The sequence below is a fragment of the Carassius gibelio genome, chromosome A19 (assembly GCF_023724105.1).
Source record: "Carassius gibelio isolate Cgi1373 ecotype wild population from Czech Republic chromosome A19, carGib1.2-hapl.c, whole genome shotgun sequence".
Lineage (NCBI taxonomy): Eukaryota > Metazoa > Chordata > Actinopteri > Cypriniformes > Cyprinidae > Carassius > Carassius gibelio.
Window position 1 is genome coordinate 24,333,799 of NC_068389.1, and position 25,673 is coordinate 24,359,471.

The 25,673-nt window shown below is 37.0% G+C and overlaps 1 protein-coding gene across 1 annotated transcript in view; it reads right to left on the reverse strand.

Annotated features, from left to right (window-relative positions):
- Positions 1 to 2,560: 2,560 nt before the first annotated feature.
- Positions 2,561 to 25,673, reverse strand: part of LOC127935469 (F-box/LRR-repeat protein 20) — a 30,336-nt gene continuing 7,223 nt past the window's right edge. The window contains exons 9-15 of the mRNA XM_052533367.1: positions 24,907 to 24,981; positions 12,040 to 12,170; positions 11,874 to 11,934; positions 11,716 to 11,760; positions 10,784 to 10,840; positions 10,273 to 10,485; positions 2,561 to 8,289 (exon numbers count right to left, since the gene is read on the reverse strand). Of these exons, the coding sequence (XP_052389327.1) occupies positions 8,182 to 8,289; positions 10,273 to 10,485; positions 10,784 to 10,840; positions 11,716 to 11,760; positions 11,874 to 11,934; positions 12,040 to 12,170; positions 24,907 to 24,981 (690 nt within the window). The 3' untranslated portion in view covers positions 2,561 to 8,181. The remainder of the gene's footprint in view (positions 8,290 to 10,272; positions 10,486 to 10,783; positions 10,841 to 11,715; positions 11,761 to 11,873; positions 11,935 to 12,039; positions 12,171 to 24,906; positions 24,982 to 25,673) is intronic.

The following is a 25,673-nucleotide window of genomic DNA, read 5'->3' on the forward strand; positions in this document are numbered from 1 at the left end:
CAGGCACCATACCACACAGTGATGCAGCTGATCAGGATCCTCTCGATGGTGCCTCTGTAGAAGGTGCATATGATGGGGGGGGGGGGGGGGGGGTAGGGCTCTGGCTCTCCTCAGTTTGCGGAGGAAGTAGAGACACTTCTGTGATTTCTTGGCCAGTGCTGCAGTGTTGTCAGTCCAGAAGTGGTCCTCTGTGATGTGCACACCCGGGAACTTGGTGCTGCTCACTCTCTCCACAGTCACACTGTTGATGGTCAGAGGAACATGTTGAGTGTGCACTCTCCTGAATTCAAAAACAATCTCTTTTATCTTCTCCACATTCAGAGAGAGATTGTTCTCACTGCTCCACCCGGCCAGGCGGCTCATCTCACTCCTGTAATTTGTCTCATATCTATTGCTGATGAGACCCACTACAGCTGTGTCATCTCCAAACTTAATGAAGAGGTTGGAGTTGTGTGACGGTGTGCAGTTGTGTGACAGCAGACTGAAGAGGAGGGCTCAGGACACATCCTTGGGGGTCTCAGTGTTCAGTGTGATGGTGCTGGATGTTTTACTGTCGACCCGTACTTCCTTAGGTCTTACAGTCAGAAACTTCAAAAGCCAGTTGCACAGTTGAGCCCAAGCGGGACCAGTTTGTGTATGAGCTGTTGAGGGATGATTGTAATCTGGTCTCGTTGAGATATGTAGCTGAGTATCATCAGCATAACAGTGGAAACTAATCCCGTATTTTCTAATAATATTACCAAGGGGCAACATGTTTATTGAAAATATACTCCCCTGATAACTCAAATAAATTAAAGTTTAAATAGATGGAAGTCTCTCCCTCTTAGTACTATTGGAAAGGTGAACAACATTAAAATGAATATACTTATATTTGTTTCTGTCAATCCCCCTAACTCCTCCTCCTTCCCTTTTTTCAAAGATGAAGAAGGTATGCGTACATTTATCTGGAATAGACGGTTTCATCGGGCGCACGTGCCTGGACCTAAGTTAACTTCCGGTCTGTGTTATATCGGTCTGGCTGCAGTGCCTTCTACAAACGCAGTTAAAGCCAAGGTGATGAGTAAACTGAAGTTGGGCTCAGGTGGTTGTGCGGCGGGATGTGTTTCCCATACATTTATTTATTTTTGGAGACTCGCCACAATTTTAAAACTTATCGATTTTCAAAAAGGCTTCTTTAAATGAACACGAGTGACGTAACATTACGTAACGTACTGCACGTTTAATAATAATAATAATTCCTTACATTTATGTTTAAATATCAAAACGAGGCACAGTTGTTTTTATATCGCTGTATTTCTGAAAGAAAGACTTGCATGTTATATGCCTGATAAAGCAGCGTGAGAGCGTACCAGCTCTGCTTCGTTTACAGCTGTTACTGGGGAAACCTCTATTTCTCGCGCTTTATGTCTATGCTTTAAAACATCTCCTGCTGGCAAAGAATGAATTTGCATTTTCATTAAGTCCGCCTGATCCACGCAGCAAACATATTTTGTTTGTTATCAAAAAATATCTACTCTAGAGGGACTTGACTGTTGTTATTGATTCTATTTGGAGTCTACCGGAAGTTAAGTTAGGTCCACAAAAGCGCTCACGCGCATTAACGTTTGTTTATGTTGATGCCGTTGAAACCGTCTATAAGAGACGCTCCAGGCTTCACTTATGTATCTTCTGTATGAATGAGAATCTTTTTTTGGTATTTTAAGGCAGCCCAACTGAGAAGGCCATGTTTCTGGTTTGCTGGCTCATGTTACATTCCATTTGTACAGATTGAAAGGAAAGGTACAGACACATATTTCTAGTCTGAATTTAAAAATTTGATTTAAAAAGTTATACGATCTAAGACCCATTCATATCATTGTCCTAGTCTTAGAAGAAATAGTAAAGATCCCAGTGCTAAATAAAAAATTTCTACTCTGCATAGCTAATTTTTTAATGCTTCCAAAGAACATACAAATCATAAAAGATTGGCTTGGATTGATGATCTTCAGATGGATGTTACAGAAAAAGATTGTGTAGAAAGTTGTGTTCAAGTGCAGCCATTATCGATCAACACCAGTTTTAAGCCAATATAATTGGTTGATGAAAGTTTGTAAAACTGTGTTTAGATGTAAAATGCCTGATTGTCATTCACGGAAAAAGTGGTCATGGTCCATCTCTGTCCCTCTGGATTAAAGAATCATCTTCTTGAATAGCAATGGAAAGACTAACAGATTAACGGGTGTTCTTTGGTTGGAGTTTGGTTACAATTACAATATATATGTAATTCCTTTTCTTAATATTTGGAAACAATAAAAATTATCTAAACAATAATCTAGAGTCGATGTGAATGAACAACAATTTAAGGAGCAAACTTGGCAAAACACTAAATTCATGTCACCACCAAAAACCTTTGGCCATGACTATACACTCTGATCAGATCCAGGTCAAACTACTTCATCGCTTGTGTCACATAAGCTCCCATGATGTTGGGACACTGCTACGGATCAGCAAATCTAGGATTTGGGATTGACTTCCAAATATTTCTTTCAGTTTTTGCAGTTTCATTTATTAACGCTGAAGATCAATTCAAAAAACATTTTATTGTCTCCGAACCTCCACGTCAGCCCTGCTGAAAAGGGACAAACATCTGTCCAAACAATAACAGAAAAGTTCACACATCTCTTAATAATATATAGTTATATATTTATTCATACCGCCATATCCATTTATACTGGTTAACTGTAAAAACAATTAAAAAAAAATAAAACAAGTCTTCAAAGTGAATGTTTCAATCCCCAAGGACCAAAATTCATCAGAGTTCATGTCCACGTCACCCTGATCACGCATTTTACGGTCTCAAACTGTGAACCCAATAATTATGAATGTCTCTGTGTGTCTCAAAATCAGATTCCACAACTTATACACACTCACTGATAACAATCTGCTGAAAGAGAGGGTGCCTTCAAAGTATGTGTTAATGTGTGTATATGTATCAGAAATTACAGAGAGATAGAAAGAGAAGCAGACAGAGCTTATTAGGTATCAGCGAAAGGTAAGTAGCAGCCAAAAAAACAGGAACATTTTTAACATAACATGCGCAAACTGCATTTATGATTACCATTTAGGGTATTGTTGACTATAAAGAAATGACATCAATGTTCCGAAGCCTTTCCAGTAAAGTGAACTAGTTTCTATTAAGTAAATTATAGATCCCTGTGATACTACTATTTAAAAAATGACAATACTTGTATTATGGAGTCAGATACAAGCACATGAGTTAAATGTGTTGTAGTGAACTGTTTGTTTGGGAGTCTTTCTCAATTAAGTGCAATATTACTAAAAGGACAAATGTATGAAAAGGACACTGACACTAAACAAAGACAGAATATTCTCACAGGAGCAACTAAAAACTGGTGTTTCACTAGCATTACAGGGAAATGTTTCAGGGAAAAACATCTTGGCCCCATCATTGACTCAGATCTGATAAGATTATCTTTTGACTATCAAACAGAACTATTACATTAGTTCACAAGCTTCCCTAAGTGGCATTCCACAAAGCAAAACGTGTCAACACTAGTCATGCGTAAATGGCACGCACAAGATGTCACGTAAAAGATATACCAAATAAATAAATGACAGATGGGAGAGAGTCCACCTAAAATGAATTTACTCACCCTCAAGTTGTTCCAACTTTTCTTCTGTTGAACTCAAAAGAAGATACTTTGAACAATATTGGTAACCAAACAGTTGATGTTAGCCACTCCACTGACTTACATCTTTTTTTTTTTCCCTGTTAAGGAAGTCAATGGCTACCAGATACTGTTAGGTTACCGGCATTCGAATTCAGGTTTGAAACAACATGAGGGTAATTAAAAACAATCACTTTGCATATAATGAAACCTTAAAGGAACATGTAAGATATGAGACTTCAAAGTCACATTTTACCCTAAACTGAAAAGGGGGAAAAACATTTTGTATTGCGACATTTTCATAAATATAACTAATTAATAAAAAATTTTGTTTGTGAAGACTGAAGTTGTAAAGACCGTTTCATTTATCAATAACATCCACATATGGTGAGATATATATATATATATATACACACATACACACACACACACACACACACACACAGAGTTTCCTTAATTGTATAGAAAACAATGTCACAATGCAAAAATCTAAGACCGATGGAAAATGAAAAGTTGTGATTTTCTTGGCCGATATGGCTAGGAACTATACTCTCATTCCGGCGTAGTAATAAAGGTACTCTGCAGCCTGAAAATAGTCCCCAGCGACTCTGCAACTACACAAACTAGCTGGGGACTATTTTCAGGTGCTGCATAATATCCCAGTGCCTGATGCACCCATGATAGAGCATCAAAGTTCCTTGATTATTACGCCAGAATGAGAGTATAGTTGCTAGCCATTTTGGCCTAGAAAATCTAAACTTTTTGGTTTCCATCGGTCTTAGTACACAATGTAACTACAGAAGAGTCAAGTTTTAAATAGGAAAAATATAGAAACTCTTTGGTCAATTTTGAGTGAGATGCTAACGGTCTAATCAGATTCAAAGACCTACGCTAAGCTAAGCTAAGCTAAAAGTGCTAACGCCAGACCCAGAGATCAGCTGAACGGATTCGAAATCAGTAAAACTCAACTTTAACTCCAGGGGAGTTGGAAAATGAGCCTATTTTCAAAAAAAGTGGAGTGTTCCTTTAATGCTTTCACCCAGAGTAGCTGAACTTATCCAGGATGACTCAGATGTTGATTAATGCAAATGCTTCCCAACCTGAATGAATGAAAGTTCTAGCGTTCCTGAAGAAAGCATAGGGAATCTGTTCAATAGCAGTATGTAACAGCATTTTCGTAGTTGTGCTGCAGTCAATTAGTATTTGTCTCTATAAAGATTGTTGTTGTATGTGAATCAGATTTCACCTTTGTTTTGCTCTGAGAGTGTACTGATGATCAACGAATGTCTTACAACTGTTGAAAGACGCCTGTAAAAATGTAAATATGCATATAATGTGAAAAATCTCAGGTGCTACAAAATGATTAAAGGGATATTTCACCCAAAAATGAACTCACCCTCAAGTTGTACCAAACCTGTATGAGTTTCTTTCTTCTCTGGAGCACAATTGAAGGTAATGTTGGTAACCAGTTGACGGTAGCCATTGACACTATAGTATGGAAAAATATACTATGGAAGTCAATGGCTAGCATCAACTTAAGGGTGAATAAATGATGACAGAATTTTCATTTTTGGGTGAACTATCTCTTTAAGTGGCAGTGAAGCGCAGAATGGGGTCACAAAACACACAGCTGAAAATGATTGTGTCAAGGTCAAAGAACACTGGACTGGACGAACATATCTCTGATTGCAAACGAGGATGCGTTTTATGTGCTGCAGAAAAAGTGGAAAGCAAAACCGAAGAAATAAACGAAGAAGAAGAAAAGGTGTAGAAAAAACCTGAAAGAACATAACCGAAAAATACAAAGCACCTGGTGTCATCGCAAAGTCTCCTACTATTACAACATACAGAAAACCTATTTCAAAATACAGCTTTTTATTGTATACATGACTCCGATCTGCAGGAATACTTTCCTCTAAAGTGTGCCAGAAAGAAAATGTGTTAAACTACAGCTAGTACGGTCAGCCACATAAAAGTGGCTTAACGGAACTGCAATTTTAAATAAGGATATTATCTAATGCTTTCCAACAGAAATTCACGAAAAGAAAAAAACACTACATGTTCTCAAGTGGCTTCACAGGGACACGGACTCAAAACAGTGACTAAACTGAAAAGACCACAGTCATGATGAAAACAAGTACAAACAAAACATTTGATAAAGAAACGCTTTTGATTGTTTTCATAATCGGAGGACATCTGTGCACAGATCAGTGTGTTTGTGTACTTCACAAGCCAGTGGATGATTCACGAGCGCATCGATTATAAAGTACATGCTTACGGTTGATTTCTTATTTGCTCACTTTGTTTTTATGGATGAAGAACAATCAGTGTAGATGTGAAAAACACATCAGGCCTCATTCATGAAACACAAGAACAGATTCATTTCTGTGTTAAACCTTTCCTTCAAACATTTTAATGGACTTAAAAACTGCTTCTCCAACTATGATGACTTTATACCTCAGTGGGAAGTTTAAAGCTCTCTTTAAAAATTTACTATCCTGCCTTCAACACTTATATTGCTTTTCAAATGTTTATATACATATTGAACCAGACCCAGACTTTTGATCTAAAACTAGAAAAAACCATCATAGAAATAATATTTTTAGTTTTAACTACATTTTTTATTAATTTTAGCAATGTGATATAAACAATTTATTTCATAATAAACAAACTACTTTAATATTTGTCATGCATCGGAGTTGTTCATTGATTGTCCGAGATGACATATGAGATGAGAACAAATAAAAAGGCAGTTGAATATTAATCTAAATGTGACATTTATCATGAGTTTATGTCCAAATTACGTTCATTTAAATTAAAAATGTATATAATTAAAGGTAAAAAATTATTTTATTCTCAGAAAATAGGGGGGGGGGGGGGGGTTAATTCACACTGGTATTGCTAATACTGTCCTTCATTAAGAGTAAAAAGATGCCATTAAACAAATATTTAAAAGTATACAATCTTTAAGTTATATTCATTTGGAGATTCGATGTGAAAATATGCATTACAATATAAAAATCTCAAATGATTATAGTTATTTTATTGAAATGTTCATTTCTAATGTGTGATTAACCACACACACACACTTAATGAAAATGTGAAGAAAGAGTGTTTTAAAGGTGTTTATTTTCTTAAACCACAGGTTAAATGTGCCCATAGGAAACTAATGGATTCAAAAGAGAAATTAAAGCTGCAGTAGGGAACTTTTGACGCTCTAGCGGTTAATAAACAGAACTGCTTGCGTCTCGCGGAAGAACATCGTAGCCGGAACTACTTCTCTCTGTTTATGTCTATGAAGAATCACAAAGGTACTGGGTTACTCCGCCGCGGTAGCCCTCGAAGCAATCTAAAATAGTCCGAATATAAACACTTATTGTAGGTGTACCCTAGTGATTCAGGACAAGCCAAAAACACGGTTTGGAAAATGGATTCATGGTGTACTCGCTTATTATATAAATTTTTCTACATTTTGAACACAAACAAAGTTACGGACCGCAGCTCTGATTGGTTGTTTTTTACCGGGAGCGATGGAGTTTCTGCAAATGGTAACAGGACACTGGGAGGAGCCAGAGGAGCTTGATTTTTTTCACAGATTATCTGTCTCGTATTCTACTGTCAGGACATAATGACAGGTTTAACAAATATGTAAAAAATATATTTTTACAAAAGTTACCTACTGCAGCTTTAATTCTGCTCGTTTCATGAATGAAGCCCACTGCCGTTCTCTCCGTCGTCACGAATGACAGATTTTCTTAAACACACACACACACTTCAAATACTCTGCTTGGTGATGCTGTAATATAATGCATGACGCTCATTCATCAATCAGCTCAATACAATTCCCGTTTTCCCTCTCGCCTTATTTACTTCCAGCCTAAATCATTACCCTCACATCTGCCCCTGCATCTCCACCGCCAGCTGAAGCTCTGACCCCTTCTGAAGAGATTTTCAGGTAAAGACCCAAAAAAAGCAAGACTTGGAAGACAACCATGCTTCGAAAAAACATTCAGTCTCTGCTCTAAGTTAAAAAAAAGCCACCGAGCAGCACAGACAGAGAGAAAGACAGAATGTGTGTGTATCGTGAGAGATGTGTTTGAGTGTGTGTTCCTCAGGGGCTCACAGGTTAAAGACCACCGTTACCGTGTGTTATAGATGAGGCATGAATCCATGAGCTGGTTACCGGATGAACATCTCCTGTTTACCATGATCTCCAATCAAATTGAGGTGGTCCATTTGAGTAGTGGCCTTCTATTTTTCAAAAAGGCCCCATAGTTCTCTTCTCCAAATAGTTTTTGATGAACCAAGTAGCACATTCCCCAAGTCCTCCACTTTAATTACCATAAAAGTCTAGTATAGAGTCATTGAATGGACTGTAGTGTTGATTAAAGCTCATGACTGGGTGTCGGGTTTGTCTCTCCGTCACTCCCATCCGATCTGACCCAGGGACACACCAGCATGTGCTCCAGGTAGATCAGGGGGTGAGAGGTCAAGACGCACAGTCCATTTAACATCATAGAAGGATACAGCAGCGACAGAATCTCTGGCGGCTCCCGCCCACCGATGGAGGCGGAGTCACGGGTGCAAAGTAGGCGTGAACTTTAATGTTGGGCAAGTGAGTCTACAGAGGATGAAGAAAACAGGAAAATGATTAAAAAATTGTGTTCAATTAAAAAAAAGAAAGAAAAAAGAACATGAGACCGGAAGCTCATTAGCATATGATAACCTTTCCACCCTACAAGTAATAAATAATGAATGCTAAATTGTTCAAACTAAATGTTTCCATAAATAAACATGTAAATATAATAGAAAATACAGCAATTCTAAATGGTGGTGAAAACAACTGAAGTCTAAACCGATACATGATAGACAATATTCAGGGCCGCTGCTGGCCAAATGGGTGCTCTAAGCAGGGTTGTATTGTTGTGCCCCCCTTCCTTAAATATGATGACGGAAAAAACACCTACTATAGGAGTGAAAATAGAACTTTAATAAAATAAGAAAGTATATGAATAAATTGTATTATTTACAAATCACAATTGTAGCTCTAGACATTTACCTATGGCTATAACTTTGTTATGACTCTAATTTATTTTATAGTCTCAAACATTTAGAAATCATGCAAAAGGAAATGAAGCAGTTTTACTATGATAAAACCATAGTTTATTTTTGTAAGGGTTGTGATGTGCATGTTTTTTGTTGAAGAAATTATAAAGACCGTGTCATCTATAGCAAAAAGGTGGCCAAAAATGGCATTTGTAATAACATGTACATAAATAGTTTATTTTGTATTTACCTACATTATGTATTTTAACAATGTTATTATTAACCAATCATTATTGCCTCATTGTTTTTTTATATAATGCATTTTAAGTCAATTTAGGCTATTGATGGCCTATGTCGGTTTTTAGCAACAACAACAACAACAAAAAATATTACAGTATATTAATACTTCTTTATAAATTATTATTTGAAGTAACCATGGTTAATTTGCAGTTACCATGGCTACAAGAACGATGATTTGTGGTGTTATTGTTAAAACTATGGGTAATTTTGTAAGGGAACCTTAAAAAATAAATAAAAAAAAAACACTTTCACAGGATTGTGCCTGAAAGTGATAAACGGGCCTCGTTTTTACCTAAATGATTTATACTTTATTTTAATATATATTAAAAATGTATAAGGTGTGCCTTGTAGCTGGCACATAAATAAACACATTACAATTGTTTCAACACTGCAAGTCTTTCTCCTCAAATGCTTTTGAGCTTCAAATTTGCGTTTGAGCCCATGTGAAAAGTAGCATAATGTACATATGATTTACAGATTATTTTAATAAATATCAAACATTCAATTTAATTGTGCATTATAGCTCACACCTACATGAACAATTACAGTTGTTTTTATGACTATAAGTCATTCTCCTCAAATGCTACTGACATTAGAAAAGTGTATACCAATATCGCATGTAACTTTAGAGACGGTCCCTAAGTTTGAGACTCTCCAACGTCAAGCCAATTTAATGCCTGTGTTTTATTATTACCATTATTATTTTACTTTCTTTAGTTTTCTTTTCTCTGCGCCGGATTGCTGATGTCCTTTACCCGAGCATAGATCTCCATCCATCAGTTATGAACATTCATTCATTTATTTTATAAAATGATAAAATGTAAGTGTACAAAATGTATGATCATTTGCTTAGAAAAATATGTGCAATGGTTTAAATAATTCTAAATTTTTTCCTTGTTTAAAAAAAAAAAAAAAAAAAACTCTAGGGTTACTCCGATTTCAATATTTAATGAGTTATTTAAACAAACAAATAGTATTCAGATGCATTTTTAATTTTAATGGTTTCTCCAGTTACATTTATATTTGCACCACTTTTTTATAATAAATTATGAACTGAACCAAAATCACAGTGAATGGATCCAAATTAGTGTGATGCATCATCTAATTTAGTGAAATGTTTATTCTTGTGATATTTTCTTAACTCATTTATACACATTTCTCACTGCAAATCAATCCTAATTCTGTATCCTAAACAGTTTTATTTTTAGTAACATCCACAAGATTAGAAACGATTATACACTGTGGAAACGGGGCTTACCCTCAAGCGTTTGATGCCGGCGCGGGTGATCTGCTGACAGTCGTACAGCTCGATGCGGTCCAGCCTGTGGCAGATCTTCAGATGTTCTAATGACGCGTCTGTGATGAGCGGGCAGTTGTCGAGCTCGATCACCTCCAGACGGTCGTGAGCACAGGGTCCGCTGCCCAGCTGCCTGATGCCATCATCAGTGAGGAGCTCGCAGTGAGACAAACTCTAAACCACGCCAGAGAACAAGTCCATAACACTCAAGAAACGTCACAGAAATTACTGTTGAGTTGACAACTTGAAAATGTTAAAATTAGGCATGCCAATCAGTTACAAATTTAAAATGAGCTCTGTCATATTCCAATGAATCAAATTATTTTGCAACAAAACCTTGCAGACAGAAGAGTGGGCTATATCATATACATCATATACATGTTATCATCTATAACATGCATTTAAAAAATAGAATTTATGTCATGCTGATTTTAAAATTTAGTTGCATCCTTTTGTTTTTTTTTAACCTTACCAGAACCTGGAGTCGAGGGCAGTGTATAGATAGCTGGATGAGCGTCCCATCTGTAATCTATAGAGGAAGATGTAAAATTGTATTAATAGGAGAGAGAAAATAAAGCCATGTAGCAGGGGAGTAGAGTTTGTTTTCAATGTGATAATTACATTGTAGTATATCGATGTCAATTTTCTGTCCAAAATAAATGTCTACAATGAAAACATTTGATCTAGGGGGTCTTCTAGTTATAAAAGCCTCTTCTCGGCTAAGAAATAAAAATGGTAATTGTGACATTTAATCTCACAATTCGGACTTTTTCCTTGCAATACGGAGAAAAAACGTCAGTTATTGTGAGAGGTACACTCAAAATTGCGAAGAGAAAAAAAGAAAAGTCAGAATTTGATCAATTTCATTTTTAGACTTTTTTTCTCAGAATTGGCCAGAGAACTTGCATTTCTTTGTCATGTCTCAATGCTGATCTCCCAGGTTCCCTCAATCTAGCAGTACTAAACACCCAAAAAACACAAACAATAAAAAAAACCTAACATTTGTAAATACAGGATACAATCAGGCTAACAATTTAAAAGCTTTTCTGATTAGGAAAATATTTCTCAAAAGAGAAATAGCTGTTTGTATGACTTCGATTCAGAATGAATAAACAAGTATTTATTATAAAATATCCAATTCCTTCATTTTTTATAAAAAAAATAATCTGTACTTTTCGCATTGCTTCTCTTAAAAGTCCCCATTACAATTTCACCCATATTAAAATTCCAAATTTATCATTATCATCAGGCAGAATCTACTGAACACTTCAATGGACAACAACAACAACAACAACAACAACAAACTCAAAATGTATAACATTTAAATACTGTATGTAACAACATTTTAACTTTTTTTTTTTTTTTTATGCTACACTCTCTGAAGAGCAACCTATTTGCACTCACCTGTACACACTCTTCTAAATCCATCTTTTCTAATTCATGGCAATTCTGGAAAACATGAACGGAAATGATAGGTCTGCTTTGTGTTGTTAAAAGCTCTGGAGGATCAGCACAGAGGAAGGTTTGGGCTGTGCAGTGTGTTTGTGGGGTTGTTTACTCACCCGTGCAAGTGAGGTGAAGCCTACATCTGTAAGCTGAGAGCAGCGAGCCACCTCTAATATTCTACACAGACACGGAGATCAATGATGCATCGTTTAAAAGAGGAGAAAAAAACTGGGTTATGGGGGAATGCATGCAAATTTATCAGCTGATATGTGGGTTACACACCTGAGGCGAGGGCAGTTTTGGCCCAAGGCATTGAGAATCACGTCTGTGATGTTTGCACATCCCGACACGCATAAAGACTGCAGCCGATGGCACCCGCGACAGATGGTTATGAGACCTTCATCTGTGATCTGCTGCTCGATTCACACACAGAGACAGACCTGCATGAGGAACCCATCTTCTGGACATCCCATGTACGAGCGAATTTTGTTAAGTTTCAGTCACAGTTATACATTCTGATCTTTGTATACATGTAGTAAGTTTGCATATATTACACAAAGGAAGTAAGTAGGGCTGTGCAAAAAATCGAATGCGATTTTCATGCACATCTCATCAGTAAAGACGCTCCTGTAATTAGAAGTATATCCCCAGCACGTGCGTTCAGATCAGGGTTGCCAGGTTTACACAACAAATCCTGCCCAGTTGCTTCTTAAAACTGGTCCAAATTAGCCAAATCGTGTTTCCGGGAGGTTCCCCGATAAAAATTGCTTCCCGGGGTTAAAATATACGTTTTTTAGCAGGGTTCCCTTGGTAAAATTCGCATTTTAGGGGCTAAATATCACGTTGTTGGTATTGGGGTTGCTTCAAACCGCGGACACTAAAAACAATCGCAGACTTGGCAACACTGGTTCAGGTGGAGCAGCAGTTACTACATAGAGCCGTAGTCTACCGACAACTAACACAAAATCGTTTTCAAAATCGACAAAGAATCGCCTGCGATTTTAACATCGATTTTGTGTAGATTGTCAGTGAATTACGGCTTGGTGTAGTAAATGCCAACCGGTGTTGCCAAGTCTGTGGTTGTGTTTCATGTCCGCAGGTCAAAGCGACCCCAATACAAATAACGTGATATTTAGCCCCTAAAATGCTAATTTTACCAAGGCTACCATGCTAAAAAAAATAAAAGTATATTTTAACCCCGGGAAGCAATTTTTAAATCGGGGAACCTTCTGGAAGCGCGATTGGGCTAGTTTTTGACTAGTTTTGAGAAGCAACTGGGCAAGAATTGTTGTGAAAACCTGGCAACTCCGATCCGAACGCACGTGCTGGGGATATACTTCTAATTACAGGAGCATCTTTACTGATGAGATGCGCACGAAAATCGCATTTGATTTTTTGCACAGCCCTAGAAGTAAGGATTTTAATGTGAGAGAAATTGCTGTTTCCAGTACCGTTATGTTTTTGTAAATGGCTATGGTTGCAGTCGAATAAAGGAAGTTTTCTATAAAGTTTAAAACAGGTGTGTTTTGATGAATAACATTGGTAACAGAGGATGGCTAGCAATTACAGACTCCCACCAACATTTGACGAGGGAAGCCATACGGAAGTTGGAACAATGAAGTCGGAATTTGGACTAGAGTTACGGAAAGTAAACAAGCGCTCGCTGTTGCTTTAGCACTGTCAGGAAGAGCGAGAGAAACGGCGATGGAAATACCGGCAGACGATTTGAACGCAGACACTGGCATGACAACTTTACTAGCGAAACATGATTTGTTCCTCAAGGAAGAAAAGGACTGTACATATGAAGCTTATATGAGCTTTGATCATATAGTGAGAGACAGTAATGTTTCCATGACAGACTATATAATCCATTTTGAACAAAGCTACTCTCAAAGCTATGCGCAAGTATAAAATGGAAATTCCTGATGCAGTATTAGCTTTTAAAGCTGCTGGACACTGCATGCTGGGATTGACAGTTAGCTTTAACAGCATGTGCAGATCTGACTTTTGCATCAATGAAGTTAGCACTAAAGAGAATTGGACCCTGTGGAGAGACATGGCCGCCAATCAAAATGTGCCGTGTGTAAAAGTACATTCCACTGCCCACACAAAGGTGAGCAAATCAAATTGAATGAAGACAGTAAAGAGACTTAACGTAGAGGAGTGCAACATTACTCTGTTTCCAGAAGAATTACACTCTGAAGCAGAAATCCTTATGACTTAATGTTTTGGATCTGCAATAACAGACACTGCATGCACTCGAACTGTGTGTGGACAAGAGTGGTTTACTCACTACATCACTGAGCCGAGTCAAGAGGAGACAACAGGTTTGAGGAAGACAGAAACACAAAGCCATAGACCATTTAGGTTTGGAGATGGTAAAGTGGTCCATTCCAACAGAAAGTTGAAAAATTCTGCAAAGATTTGACAGATCAAGTGCAAAATTGAGACTGAAGTTGATCCAGATAACATTCCATTACTCTTAAGCAAAGTCTCCTTGAAAAGAGCAGGAACAGTATTAGAAATCAAAAAATGTTTAATCAACCTGTAGAACTTGAGTTTACAAGCTCTGGTCATTACGTTGTAAACATAACGGACAACAAAAGTAGCCCTAAAGACATGCAATGTAGTGAGCATATCTTGGCAACTGCTGAAGAGGAAAGGAATGAGAATGAGAATGAAATCCTAATAATGTCAGATAAAATGAGCACATCCTGATGAAGCTTCAAAAACAATTTGGACATGCTTCTGACGATAAGTTGCAGCAACTTCTACACATCTCCAAAAGTAAAGATAAAGAATGCAGCATCATCTTGTAAAAAATTATGAGTGTAAGGTATGCCAAAAACATAGTTACGCTAAAACAAAGCCTGTTATTGGCATCACAGTACAACGAAACAGTGGCTGTAGATTTGCATGAATTTGAGCCAGGTGTGTGGTATCTCCATATCATTGATCAGTTTACTCGCTTTAGTGCAGACAGCATTCTGGCCACAAAGCGATCTTCTGAAATAGTGAAACATTTCCTCCATGACTGGATAAGCATACATGGGCCACCCAAGAAACTGTTTAGCAACAATGGGCGAGAATTTAATAATGATGAGGTGAAATATATGGCGGAAAACTTCAACATAGAAGTGAAAACAACAGCTGCATATAGTCCGAGGAGCAACTGACTTCTGGATCGACACGATCAAACACTCACTGAAATCATAATGAAAGTGAAAACTAGTAATGGTTGTGATTGGCATACTCCAATGGACTGGGCTCTCATGGCAACATGGCTACAGTCCTCATCAGCTAGTGTTTGGCCAGAATCCCAAATTACCCTCTGTGTTGACTGATAAACCTCCAGCTCTAGAGGGTACCACAAAGAGTCATCAAGAAAGGCTTCTACGGAAGCAGAGCGCTCAGAGAGAATTGGCAGAGCGTTACGGAAGCAACTACGTCACACCGATGAGAAATATGAAATGGGTAATAAAGTGTACTACAAGAGAGTGGAAAGGACCAGGAACGGTCATCGGTCTGAAGGAGTGGATGCCGAGTTGCCATATCCTTCATACTGATATTATATTATATTATTACATGATTTCTTGTTTGACTATTAATCAAGTTATAGCAAGAGTGAAATGTGTAACCTTATGTGTGCTGTATTTCTTTTCCTCAAGATTAATGTCCACATATTATGTGTGTGTATCCAACCGTAATGATAAGACACTTGCCAGTGCTAGAAAGCCTTGAATTTTAGATAAGTTCTGTGTATGTGTGTTAGTATCTGTCTGTACAGGGAGAAGCTCAGACAGTCCCAGGACAAACAATCAACTGCCAGTGTCCAGCGTATCAGATCTACGTCTTTGGAGAGTTTATCTAGGTTTTGGAACCAATCAGAATTTTGTTGACTCATGTATTGACGCAATTAGTATCCTCTGTCAGGGTATAACTGTGCTTGATTTTGTATTGTACTGGGGGCGGCCTGCGAACTCCTTCGAGAGTGTTGAAGCTGACTTCTGCTGATGAAATTGCAAACTATTTTCTTCAAGTAAAATTATTATTATTAATTGAACTCATCTCTGAGTCCTGGTCTTCATTGCGACATATCTGGTCCTTGGGTTTTAACTGTAAATTCCCCTACAGTTAATGGTGGCGGATCGGCGGGCAATAGTTCTTTGGTGACATCCCTGATCAATCATCAAACCAAGGTAGGAAAGATTTTAGATTTAATATTATTGGTTAGGGACTGTCTGTAAGTGGAGGGGGTCGAGAGAAGGAGGAACGATAGACTCACTCAGACGTGAGGGGGTAGACACCAGCTCCAGGGTGGAGTAAGGTAAATTGGTGTCACAATATACCTGTAAATAAGTAACCTTGTGAGTATAAGGGGTACAAGTACACATCGGTAGGTCTTGATATAAGATATTTAGATATGTGTACAGTTACAGAGGGAACAGGTGCACACCTATAGGTCTTAGAGAGAGACGTAAAAATTTTCTAGGTGTGCACAGTCCAGGGGGGGACAAAAACGCATTCTTAACAGGCATGTGAACCCATAAAGGGCAGTGCTGGGTCAAGCACCGAGGGACAAGGGACACATAGAGCCGTAAATAGGCAGTGCTGGGTCAAGCACAGAAAGCCGAAAAGCACGAGAGGCCATAAAGGGCAGTGCATTTACGGCCAGGGAAGCCAAAGTAGGGGTATGGGAAATCCCGAGAAGAATGTAAGACGCTAGACGGGGGTTCTAGTCGTATCTCGCTCTTCCAACTCTCGATCACCCACCATTACAGACGGGGGCGCCCCGAGCTTAGAAATAGGCCAGGTCAGTGGTTAGGGAAAAGAGTATCCAAAATTAGTGTTTAAAAATAAATAGTGATAATTCATATGTGCACCTATAAAAAATATAGGGATATATGCAAAGGGAAAGTATTGATTGATCTGGGATGCCTCAGGAACAACCCCAAAAGAGCTAAAATGTAGTTTTCATGACCCTGATTGGATTGGACCAGTATATGGAAATTCTGGAATATACTTTGCAGTTTCATCACGCAGAAGTCAAGTGCTGTTGGTAAGATCGCCGCCTCAATATGTTTTTGGTTTATGATAGAAATATGACTGACAAATTAGGTAACCTGGTAAGCCCTGATAGAAATAATGAAACAGAAGAGAGCAAATGCTGTAAACAGTTTGGCTCTGAAGCTCTGACTTTAAAAATATTCTCTGAATTCATTGAAAGAATGGTCAGTCTGAGCTTTGATTCTGATTGGAAAGTTAAAACTAAAAAATGTATTGGCTTTAAACAAAGACAGAACCAGAGAAATAAACATTTATAAATGTATGTGCCGATTTGTTAAAAATAATCCCCGAAGTAACTGAGTGCTATATAATTGTTGAAAGTCCTGATAAGGAATACTGAACAGAATTCTGGGTTAGTGAAAAAAAAAAAAACAACTGAAGGCACACAAATTGGCAGTGGCACTTTGGAAAAACTTAGAAGCTTATGTTTTGCTTTAAAAAAGATAAAATTACTTTGACTACAATGAAGCCGTTGTTTTATCTCATGCTGGCCCCCACCATGACTCTGGCTTAAGCTTTAAAAGTACCAGAAACATGTTCTGAGTAAAAAAAAAAAAAATGTAATTCCTATATTTACTAATGTTTGGCCAAAAGAGTAATTTTATTGTTGGATTGCAAAATTGTAGTCACGCAGCATCATAAAAAAATAAAATAAAATGAAGAGAAAAGAAAATTATTGTTTGTTTATGAGATGATAAAGTTGTAAACAAGTAACATAAACGGGGGTTTCAAAGTAACTTTGAAGACAGCATGCTAGCAAGACCCAAAGTAATATACCTGGGTCAGATAACCTCTGACAGATTTAAAACCAATGTTGAAATTCAGAAGCCATGGCCAGAATTAAGTGAATGAATAAATACAAGTTGATGTAAAAGTAATGACAATGACTGCAAAGAACTTTGAGAAACATTTGAGTTGCGAAAATAAAGTTAAAATACAAATATAAAGATGTTTATTTTTAAAATGCATATAATTTCTGACAAGTTTTGTAAAATGATAGTATGATGAAATTAGGTTAAAAATGAATGAAAATGCATTGTTACGAGTCCTGAATCCCTCAGAGTTCTCTCTCTCTCTCATTCAAAGTAAGCTAAAATGCCGTTATCTGAGCTTGTGTTTAAGTGATAAGATATTTATAGTACAGCACAGTGTTTCAGTCAAATCATAGGCACTGAGATGCTAAAGGACATGATAAAAAGAGTTCAGATTTAATGCATTAAGAGGGCAATTGGTAGTTAAATGTTCAACTGCCCAATGCATGTAAGAAATAAGAGATTATAAAAATAATGAATAACAATTTAGGAGCAATTGTTGAAGAGACATGAGGTCTTTAAAATCATAATACAGACCCTGAGCTATAGGTGTAAATAATTTTGAATAGTTAAACAGTTGTATTGCTATTTGTTCTATGACCAGTAACTTATCTGTCTTATTTTTAGTCTCCACCACCATACAGGGCCTGATGGCTGCAGCTACAGAAGCAACAGAAAATTACAATGAATGGACGGGTGTGAAAAATAAATTCACTGAGTAATCTCAGCATGATAGTTTGGAGGTATCCAATTGAGTTTAGCGATTAAATATTAGTTTGATTAACCTTTTTCAATGTTTTAACACTAGTAGGTGCTGTCAATGGCTCTCATGGTTCTTGAGTGCACCTTTCCTAAGCTGCAGGAAATACTGGATTCTGGAAGAAGACTGTCGAGGATGTTGCAACGGGAAAAAGTGGTTACCAGTGTGCATGAGGTGATTTCTCAATGACGGGTAAGATCCTCTTCTGGCCAATAGGGGACAACCTAAGGCAGGGGGTCACCGCCACTGGGCACCTGCCCTGAAGGGAGGTGTTATATGTGAGATGGTAGTGGAGTTGAGCAGATGCTTGATAGGCCTAGAGCATCATTAAGAGGGGAACTGTATGAAGTACAGCAATCTGCCTCAAAATGTGAGCTCCTCCAGACCTGATCACCAGCAACCGCATTCCTTGACTGATTGTTGTGACAAGCGTCCACAACTTGATGCAACTATGCCAGGGGATCACACCCTGAGGAAAAGAGGCTTATTTATAAAGAGTTAATGGCAATGGGCTGTCAAGAACCATCTGAGACCATGTGATGACAGTCATTATTTTGAGACAAAATTTCTTATGAGGCTAAAATTATATTGAACTAATATGTCTATATCATAGTCTTTACTCATGCAGGTCATTAGGCATGGCATAAGATGATTACAAGATATGGTGGTGGCTAAAAATGAAGACTGCTTCTGCTTAATCAAGAGATGGTTTAGATAAAGGTTAAGGGAATTAAGCATGTAAGGTAAAAATAATTTTAAAGAAATTTTCCTAGCATTATGTATTTTAAACAGTTTAAACTGAGATTTGAGATATAGAAACTTTGACATTTTTAACCTATTTGAATGATTTAGGGTTATATGTTGTAATGAATTTGATATTATAGTCTAAGTTAAAGTTTGGCAAAAATTGTCAAAATAAATAAATAATATTTTGTACAGTAAGAGAGAGAGAGAGTGCTTGAGTGGAGGCAGGGATGGTGCTCTTCTTCTTTTATTGGCCTGCTAAGTCAGAGTAACCAAGACAGAGCAATGATTTGAAGACCAAAACAACCAAGCTGATTTTACTCTAAATAAAAATCATTAATGAACAGGCAAACTTTGAGATTAGATAAGAGACTAGGTTCAAACTAGGTAAAATGCACAGACAATGTTTAAGTTTAAATCCTTCTGATTTAATTGCAAAAGCAAACCTTAAATATGAGCTGTTAAAATATTAATGTGTTAAGTATGTGCATGCACAAGGATGGCTACTATAAATTTTTGGGGGACAATTCTGTTCCTGTTTTGTTTCAACTGAGTTACTAACCTCTGGAAAGAGTGTTTTATCATTACAGATGTGTTGAGTGAAATTACTTTACAGAAGTCGATAATTCTGAGTGAAACTAATGAAAAGACAATGCCGAACATGGGACAAGCTTTAAGAGGATTGGTTATCCAGCTCTGTCTGCTACTGGTAATAATGACTTATTTGGTCTTTTATAATACTGATTTAAATCACTCTCTGGATTAATATGTTAAAGAGTGTTTATATGATTGGATTTGTGAAATTTAAGTTTGCCGTCCAAAATGGGTTTAAAATCCATGCCTAAATTTAAATGAGGGTCTAAATTTTAACAAGTTAACACTTTGTTGTTTGAATGGTGAAGGTAAATATTTTAGACTTGACGGCAGAAAAACAGTGACAGATTGGCCAAGTCACTAACCAAATTATCCAGAGAGCACCCTCACATAAAGAAGCCTGGTGGGAAAACAGAGGAGTGAATCCTGCTTGTGTAATATAGTGCAAAAGCTTTATGTAGTGGTTTATGTAGAACAGAGATAAGTTGAACAAAAACGTGTGGATAGCCCCTTAATGGAGCAAATCCATAACAAGAGGTTTGAATTAATTGAAATAGCACAGCAAAAAAAAATTATAATAATAAATTTTGTTTAAACAACACAATTGTAATAGGCTCTATGGAGCTGCTTATGAACACTTGTCAAGTCAAATTAATATTGTGAACACTGACAGGTCTTTTTGATAATGTATACTGTTTCAATACAGATTTACAGAAACTGAGGATGTCTCTTTAATAAATATTTGGCTGTTTAGAACTAAGTAATAGTATTGTTCATTTAGTAATAATATTGGGAAATCTGTCTGCTCTTTTTCAGTTTATAATAATTTTGAGTAAATTAATATCACTGCCAAATGACAAACATGAACGAGGGTTTTTAAGACATTGATCAAGTAGCTGACCTGTAAGCATTTATCACTGACAAAACAGTGAGAACTAAATTGACTTTATACTAAGTATTGAGGATTTGCTTCTGAATGTGTCGCTAATATAGTCTGAGTAATATGGTATGATAATTGACAAGATTTGCATTTAAAAAAAAAGGTAATAATAAGGCAATGAGTATGGTTAACAGTAATGTCATGGTATAAAATAAATACATGCATGACAATAAGTGGATAGGTTAGTTGTATTTTAAAAGTTAGACACTTCGATACTTAAAATGTAATTTTAACCAAATGTGTTAACAATGACAAGGTTAATGGTTCATGTATGTTTAAACAGCATGTGAACTATGATGACTGCAAATGGATTTGTGGTGAAAGTAAAGCTTAATAAAAGGGCTATTAAGTAATAAACTAGGAACTGCTCTAGGTTTTCGAGGAAATAATGATTATGATTATTTTTATTTTTAAAGATGGCTCAATATTGATCTTACTTATTTTTGGTTTGTTTATTTTTGTGTTTTTAACACCAAGTTTGGAATGAAAGGGTAAAATGGATATTCAATCTCTATAATTGTACCATTGATCGGGAAAATGATAGATTTTCATAAAATAAGGGTATCTTTACTGGGATTTAGGTTATAAGCAATGTCTGTATTTGGTATCTGTGAGGTGACTGAGGGTCTGACATATGTCAGGAATGCAATAACAGTGGTTATTCATTTAGCCCGGCTTCCAGAGAATAATATATATACGTTTATTGTAATGAGTTTATTTTACTATATGACCAAATTAACTAAAATTCATCATAGTTGTATAAGACATGTTAAAAGAAAACAAATAAGACAAATATCCTTCTTAAGGGTTACATTTTTTTTTTTTTGAATTGGTTATAGTGTATGCGTTTTTCTTTAATGATTTGTTAAATCTGGTTAATGAATATGCAAATTTAGTCTTAAGGCTGTTGGATAAATGTTTGGTTTTAGAGGGTAAGTGTGAAGTAGCTGTAGTAGGAAGAGAGGTATTTACAAAGATATGTTGATGAAAGTGAGGACACTTTTCCAGGTAGAGGGACACACAGAATGATTCACTGGAAAAGACATTATGTGAAGAAAGACTAGTGCAAGTGCCGATATTGTGGGATTAAGTAAGTAGATTAATGTATATGGGAAATAAGAATGTATATGGGAAGTATTTTGTACAAAATAATGTGTTTATTACTAGAAATGTCAGCCAGTACCAGAGATTTTAAGTATGCACATGTTTAAGTTGACCAACAGTCTGCATTCTTAGCATGCATCACAACGACACCTGACCTCATTTATTAGACCAGATGTGGGGTATTAGACCCCACATTGATCTAAAACGGGGGACTGAAGGAGTGGATGCCGAGTTGCCATATCCTTCATACTGATATTATATTATATTATTACATGATTTCTTGTTTGACTATTAATCAAGTTATAGCAAGAGTGAAATGTGTAACCTTATGTGTGCTGTATTTCTTTTCCTCAAGATTAATGTCCACATATTATGTGTGTGTATCCAACCGTAATGATAAGACACTTGCCAGTGCTAGAAAGCCTTGAATTTTAGATAAGTTCTGTGTATGTGTGTTAGTATCTGTCTGTACAGGGAGAAGCTCAGACAGTCCCAGGACAAACAATCAACTGCCAGTGTCCAGCGTATCAGATCTACGTCTTTGGAGAGTTTATCTAGGTTTTGGAACCAATCAGAATTTTGTTGACTCATGTATTGACGCAATTAGTATCCTCTGTCAGGGTATAACTGTGCTTGATTTTGTATTGTACTGGGGGCGGCCTGCGAACTCCTTCGAGAGTGTTGAAGCTGACTTCTGCTGATGAAATTGCAAACTATTTTCTTCAAGTAAAATTATTATTATTAATTGAACTCATCTCTGAGTCCTGGTCTTCATTGCGACATATCTGGTCCTTGGGTTTTAACTGTAAATTCCCCTACAGGTCAGGATGGAGCTGTGGTATTTGTGAGACATGGAGAGACTTGCATTAGGGTACATCATCTCAGACTGAGTAAAAATGGATTCAGAAAGCGAGGATCAACATGCCACACAGACTGACCTAGAAAATCACACAGACAAATAACAAAAACAGGAGCTTGCTGAAAGTAACAGACAGCTGACAGAAGAAACAGAGACTCAGATGCAACGAGAGGTGGGGCAAATGAAGGACACAATGGGGCAGAATGAAGCAGAACAGCACATAAGTGACAGTGCAGAGACACCTAGTGGTACTAACCTGGAAACTGTTGTCAGCTTACAAAAACGACGAATTGTAAAATACAGAGATAAAGAAAAAACGTGTTTTGTGCACAGCTAAAATCTTAGGGCATGCAGGTAAAGCTACTGGTATAACCGGTTGCTCATTGAGCCCACTAATGTAGCAGGCAGTACAGAGTCTGCTGACATGTTGAATGTTGAGAAAATCTTCTAATTGAATCCACTGCTACTAATACTGACTCCACTGATCTTGTGAGGATGTGTATGTAACAAAAAATTGTAACATATGACTTGGCAAAACAAGAAGAGATAATGAGTTGGAGAGATAACAGTGTCTTTGAAGAAGTGAAGGATGAGGGACAAAAGTGCATTTCAACTAGGTGGGTTTGTACCTACAAAGAGACATTGAAGGGGATTGTACCCAAAGCTCGTCGTGTCGCTAGAGGTGTCAGAACTCAACAAGGACTCACCAAAACATGTGCTTCAGAGTGTCTTTGGCTTCTTGTGGAAGTGATTTGTCAAAGACAGTGGTCACTTAACTCCATGGATATAAAATCTGCATTTCTACAGGGAATGGAGCTGTCTTGTGACCTTTATATCAAACCTCTTCCTGAGGCCAACAATGAAGGAAAACTATAGAAGCTTAAAAAATGTGTGTAGGGTTTGGCCAATGCGACACTCTACTGGTATAACAGAGTGAAGGAGATTGTCATGAGTTCAGGAGAAACTATGTCCCAAGTAAATCCTGCTGTGTATTGGCTAGACACTGGGGTACTCGCTTGCCATGTGGATGACTTTATATGGGGAGGCACACAATGTTTCTCCACAACAGTAATACCTCATCTCAGATCCATGTTTCAAGTTTGATGTGAGGAGTGTAACAGCTTCTGTTACATGGGAATAAACTTTGAGACTGTGGACAATAAAATGCAGGTACATCAGGAAACTACAGGGCGCCCGCGTCTGGGTGCAGGCTAACAGTTAAGCATTGCAGCCCATACATTTGGATCCTTCTCGAACTGTGGAACAAGTCTCTCTGACTAAGATCAACTAAGGTCCAAGGTAGCCCAAATTCTCTGGGCTGCAAGGCCGAGCAGGCCTGATGTAATGTTTGATGCCAGCAGCTTAGCATCAAGCATAAAAAAATGCAACTGTGCAGACTATTCTTGAAGCAAACAGAATAGTGTGTAAACTGAAGTCCAAAAAGGTAGTTCTGTACTTCCAATATCTGAGCAAAGACGATGGTTGTATACAGTGATGCCTCATTTGGGAATCTTTCAGATGGGGGGACTCAAGGTGGGCATCTGATTGTTCTCATGGGAGAAAACGGGACGTTCTCTCCCCTTTCCTGGCAGTCAAAAAGAGTCAAAAGGATTGTGCGAAGCACTCTAGCTGGTGAAACATTGGCAATGTTCTCTGAGCTGACTACGGGTGACACTGAACATGCCATACCAATAATGTGTCACTGACCATCATTCACTTGTTCCACTGAAGTCCACAAAATCAGTTGCTGAGAAAAGACTGCGTCTGGAAATAATCAGCATCAAAGATCGTATTCAAACACAAAGGGCTGAATGAGTGCTGTGGTGTAATACAAAAGAACAACCTGCAGACTGCCTTACAAACAAGGGGGCATCACCACTGCAATTAATTAAGGCACTTTGTGAAGGACAATGGAAGCTCTAAAAAAAATGCTATTTAAAAAAAAAAAGGTTATTTGATGTGAATGTTTTGCTGTTTTATAGGGCTCCTAGGGCATGTGCTGAATATTGAAATATATATATATATTTTTTAAGAAGAGATGGAGTTTGTAAAGTTTCAGTCAAGGTTATACATTCTGATTTTGTATACATGTAACAAGTTTGCATATATTACACTGAGAGGAAGTAAAGACTCTTATGTGAGAGAGTGATCGCTGCTTCTGGTACTGTTATGTTGTTGTGAACAGCTATTGTTGCAGTCGAATAAAGGGAGTTTTCCATTAAGTTTAGTACAGTTGTCTTTTGATGAAAAACAAATATGACTGACTTACTGAACACGTCTGCAAATTGAGTGTGACCAGCTCTGGACAATGTGCTCCAATATGCTGAAGTGCTTCATCCTCCAACTATTAAGAGAGAGACAGATAATGACTGGATTTAAAGTCACCCAAAAATTTACTTATTTACGCAGCCTCGTGTTGTTTAAAGCTCATTTGTTTTTATGTAGAATACAAAATAAGGAGTTTTGCAGAATCAATAAAAACTGTTACCATCAAATTAAACATATTTGATGTCTTCTGAAACTATACAGTCACATTCAGACAATGTTTATGGTGTCTTTTGTCCTTGTCCAGTTGTCATTGTATGCAAAATCCCATGTTAACACGTGAACCACTTTTTAACTGAGGTTATCTGACACATCATTTTTTACACTTTGTAATCGAATGTGGCCAATTCGTTTAATTGTGTAATATTTTAAATTAGTTTTTACTTTTATATTTTCATTTTATTTTAGTTTAAGTTTTAGTTATTTTTTGTAATGTGCTTTTGTCATTCTGTTACTTTTTTACAAATATTTTCTAACTTTCAAATATTTTTCAAATATTTAGAAATATTTCTCTATGTAATAGTTTTAGTAATATGAAATAGCCCATTTAGAATTTTTATTAATGTTTTTAAAGTTTATGTTTTTTCATCATATATTTACTTATTTCTGCTTTATTTTTTGTGTTTCAACCGATGCCATTCTTTTGGGTTGGGACTATATAATTTATTAATATTCCGACCTAGCTTTTAGTAGGTTTTTATAGTTTCAGTT